Source organism: Danio aesculapii, chromosome 2 (genome assembly GCF_903798145.1).
Source record: "Danio aesculapii chromosome 2, fDanAes4.1, whole genome shotgun sequence".
NCBI lineage: Eukaryota > Metazoa > Chordata > Actinopteri > Cypriniformes > Danionidae > Danio > Danio aesculapii.
Window position 1 is genome coordinate 36,076,872 of NC_079436.1, and position 4,189 is coordinate 36,081,060.

The 4,189-nt window shown below is 36.9% G+C and overlaps 2 gene segments (V, D, J or C); both read right to left on the reverse strand.

Moving 5' to 3' along the window:
• Positions 1-1,405: 1,405 nt before the first annotated feature.
• Positions 1,406-1,927, reverse strand: LOC130238072 (T cell receptor alpha variable 25-like). The segment is given in 2 exon segments: positions 1,406-1,770; positions 1,888-1,927. Coding segments are annotated over 2 exon segments (405 nt in total).
• Positions 1,928-2,120: 193 nt separating this feature from the next.
• On the reverse strand, positions 2,121-3,401 carry LOC130238080 (T cell receptor alpha variable 14/delta variable 4-like). The segment is given in 3 exon segments: positions 2,121-2,128; positions 2,894-3,241; positions 3,362-3,401. Coding segments are annotated over 3 exon segments (396 nt in total).
• Positions 3,402-4,189: the final 788 nt, after the last annotated feature.

Consider the following 4,189-nt stretch of genomic DNA (forward strand, 5'->3'; position numbering starts at 1 on the left):
TATATGCATCAGTGTTGAGTGTGTTTGAGTCTCTGTGGGCTTCAGAGCACAGTAATACACAGCAGAGTCTGACCCTCGCAGATCCTGGATCAGCAGAGGAACTGTTTTTAATGTTGAATTCAGTTTTGCTGAAAATCTCTTGTTAAACTCAGGCTCAATAGTTCCTTCACTAAATGGAGCTTTATTCAGGATGAGTGTTGGTGATCTGTTTGGCAGCTGTTTGTACCAGAAGAGATAAGTATTTGTGTCTGAAGCTGTAAATAAAGTTTTAATAAGGGCTTTGACTCTCAAGTAACCATTTATGGAAAAATACCGAATATATATCGTAAACTGTCGTTCCTCCTAAAAATACAGAGATATGATTTTTTGCCCACATCGCCCAGCCCTAGTCATTACACATTAAATTGACTTGATCTCCTTCATTTTCAGTCATTTCTCCTGAAGGCTGTTGAACTTTGTCTTGAAACTGCAAATAAATATTCCACTATTAATGTTGACACATATAAAGTAACTCACAGATAAACAAATAAGAGATTGTAAATGATGATCTTTCTTACCAAAGTCCTGTGCTGTGAAGAGAAGAATAATAATCACCAGTGTTGACATTACTGAGATCTGTCTTTACTGTAGCTCACTGTTTCATCTCTGCTGCTGTTTTCTTGATATATCAAGTCTTCATGTTGTTCTCTGCTTCAGACTGTTTATTGCACTTTTGAGGGATGCTGCCCTCCTGTGGTACATTTGTATAATTCAGTCATTCATTTGAAACAGACCAACATTAAAAATCATTCTGTATGTCTACGTACCATTTGTGGGGTATCCGAGTTAACGTTAGCAGTTATATGGTTTTAGTTATATGGAACAGATCAACATTAAAAATCATTCAGTAAGGCCACACACAAACACACACACACACACACACACACACATAAAGTGTATTCTCTTTATTATTGTGCAGTGTGTAATGGAACGTGATTTATTGCTGAAACTGGATGATTGACACAGTTGTAACAATAATAACTTTAAATAGTTTGTTTCTGCTACTCCTTATTGGCATTAATGCCCCTTCAAGAACGTTTAAATTCCACAGAAGATTCTTTGCAATACATTTCTGTTGGTTGTTTCAATGTTATTTGAAGAACTGATCATTGAAAGGTTCTTAAAGGAACCTAAACTTATTTTTCTTTGGCATCACCACAGATTCTCAGTTTTTGATCATTTTGTTCCAAAAGAAAAAAAAACTTTTATTAATGTGCAAATATTCCTACCTTTGATTAGTTCATGTAGTTTTTGCATTGCTGCTTGACCAGTGTGTTCTGGACTTCAGATAACATATACTGTAGTAGCTACAGGTAAGATTATAACTATTTAACAATTGTACAACCATTTAAAACTTTTTAATCCATCAAATTCTAACATGCTGATGTTTTAGGTTTTTGTTCAGTGTTTGTGTGTTTCCTGTGACTGTGGGCTGCAGAGCACAGTAATACACAGCAGAGTCTGATACTGCAGCAGAGGAGAGCAGCAGATCCACACGCTTCAGTGCTTTTACAGCATTTGAAAACAGACGAAGATCAGGTTCAGATGTGTTTGAAAATTCATTTAGAGAAAGTAAAAACTCTGGTTTTGCTCCTGGATACTGGCGATACCACTGGAGAGAGCCGACATTGCCAGTACTGGTGCTGTAATTACAAGACAGAGTCACATTTTCACCCTCAGCTACATGTTTGTCTGAAGACAGAGGATGTATTTCATCTGCAATTGCAGTTCCTGCGGGAAAAATTAATCAAAAATAAAATAATAGATATAGAAAAGCCTCAAATATATTTACGGTATTTTAGTTGTTTATTCATAATAATAAACATGGATGGACTGAATATCTCTTACCCATGTAAAGCTGTATTATAATGCAGGTGAAGAGAAACATGTTGTCTTCATAGAGTCAGTGATGCAGAACCAGTGTTTGACTGAACTCCTTCACTCTCAGCAGTGTGAATAAACTCCACCCACTGCTCCACTCATTTTATTTCCTAACAATAGTAGAGAAAACACTTTGTGTATTGATGTGTATTGGTCACTGGTGCTGTAAGTGCAGTGAAGCTCAATAACTGAATCTTGAGTTACTTCACTGTCAGGAAATATAAAAAGCAAAGAAATTCTTTCTGAGCCAGATGAACATTGATGTACATCAGGCAATATTGGTGTGAAGTTTACCAGCACACAACAAACAACAGATTACACATATGGCAATGAGTTGGGGTGGACCCAAACTCAGCTTTATTTTATAATCGTCAGGCGGGCAAAGGTCAAAACAGGTGCAAACCGGAGCGTACAGGTAATCCAGAGAGTGGTTGAAATAAACAGGCAAATGGTCCGGACAGGCAGCAAAACAACATGAACAATAAACAAAGTAAGGGTCAAAAACATGGCTAGACAAGGCAAGAATAACACTTAGTAATGCTCACTTACAGGATACAAGACTCAGCCCTGAAGTGAGTGTGTGTGGTGTGTATCAAGTTCATGTCATTAGTAATAATGAGCGTCAGCTCTGCGTGTGTCCAGATTAGTGTCCAGCTATGGCAGGAGTTAGTTGGTGCAATGACTTTTGAGAGTAGTAGGTCGGCTGAATGTGAATGTTCTCCAGCAGCCTGTAAGGGCAACACTGCTGGTGATCATAACACCATAATATTCAGATGGAACATCATAAACCATCATCATAAATCGGGCTGTCCAGTGGTCTGCTTCTGAAAATAAATGTATCATGATTTTATACAATTATTATGAAGTGCTCTTACAGACGAAAGTCTCAGCGAACATTTTGTGTGTTTTCTCCTGAACATTTGTTGAGAGCAGTTCAGCATGTGTTCACATTTGTTTATTACAGACTCAATACTGTGCTTTAAGTTTTTGTTCAGTATCTGTGTGTTTCCTGTGACTGTGGGCTTCAGAGCACAGTAATACACAGCAGAGTCTGATACTGCAGCAGAGGAGAGCAGCAGATCCACACGCTTCAGGGCTTTTACAGCGGTTGAAAACAGACGAAGATCAAGCTTAGAGCTGTTTGAATATTCATTTAGAGAAAGTAAAACCTCTGGTTTTGCTCCTGGATACTGGCGATACCACTGGAGAGAGTCAACAGTGCCAGTACTGGTGCTGTAATTACAAGACAGAGTCACATTTTCACCCTCAGCTACATGTTTGTCTGAAGACAGGGGATGTATTTTATCTGCAATTGCAGTTCCTGTGGGAAAAAAAGTCTCAATTAATCAGAAATAGATTTGCAATACCCCAAATAGACTTGTATCATTTTAGTTGTTTATTCATAATAATAATAAACATGGATTGACTGAATATCTCTTACCCATGTAAAGCTGTATTATAATGCAGATGAAGAGAAACATGTTGTCTTTATAGAGTCAGTGATGCAGAAACAGTGTTTGACTGAACTCTTTCACTCTCAGCAGTGTGAATAAACTCCACCCACTGCTCCACTCATTTCATTTTATTACAACAGAGAGAAAACACTTTGTGTATTGATGTGTATTGGTCACTGGTGCTATAAGTGCAGTGAAGCTCAATAACTGAATCTTGAGTACCTCACTGGCAGGAGATATGATTATAGATACAATATTAATTATTCACATTTAACCTTTAGGTTATTTAATAAGAATGCAGAAATGTTTTTAAAGAACATTTCAGATCCAGATCAACATTGTTCATGTATGAAAGTGAAAATCTAAAAGAAGTCACATCAAACAATAGACCAAAACTAGACTTCTTTTTAATTAGACAGGAATGAATGACTACCTGTGTGAATTCTGTCTGTTTGATGACTAGACTATTTGTGGACTATTGTTAGACGTCTATTAGATTCTCACTGACAGCCCAAATCTAGCCTTGTTTTAGCAAAGATGTCTTAGTTTGGACGTCTTTTAAAGAGAAAATAGCTTTGGGGACCTTTTTACATACAGCAGCGTTGACCAGGGGTCTCATTTATAAAACTTTGGGTAGAAACCTTCCTGTAAGTATACATAAAGCAGAATACATTATTTTATTTATTTATGATTATGGCCTATGATGATTTAAAGTTGTTTAATTAAGTCAATATTTAAGTTAAAGACGTTTACTTAGTTTACTTACACCTGCACTCATTCTACTGTTGAGTTGTTTTTATAGATCACAAGCTATT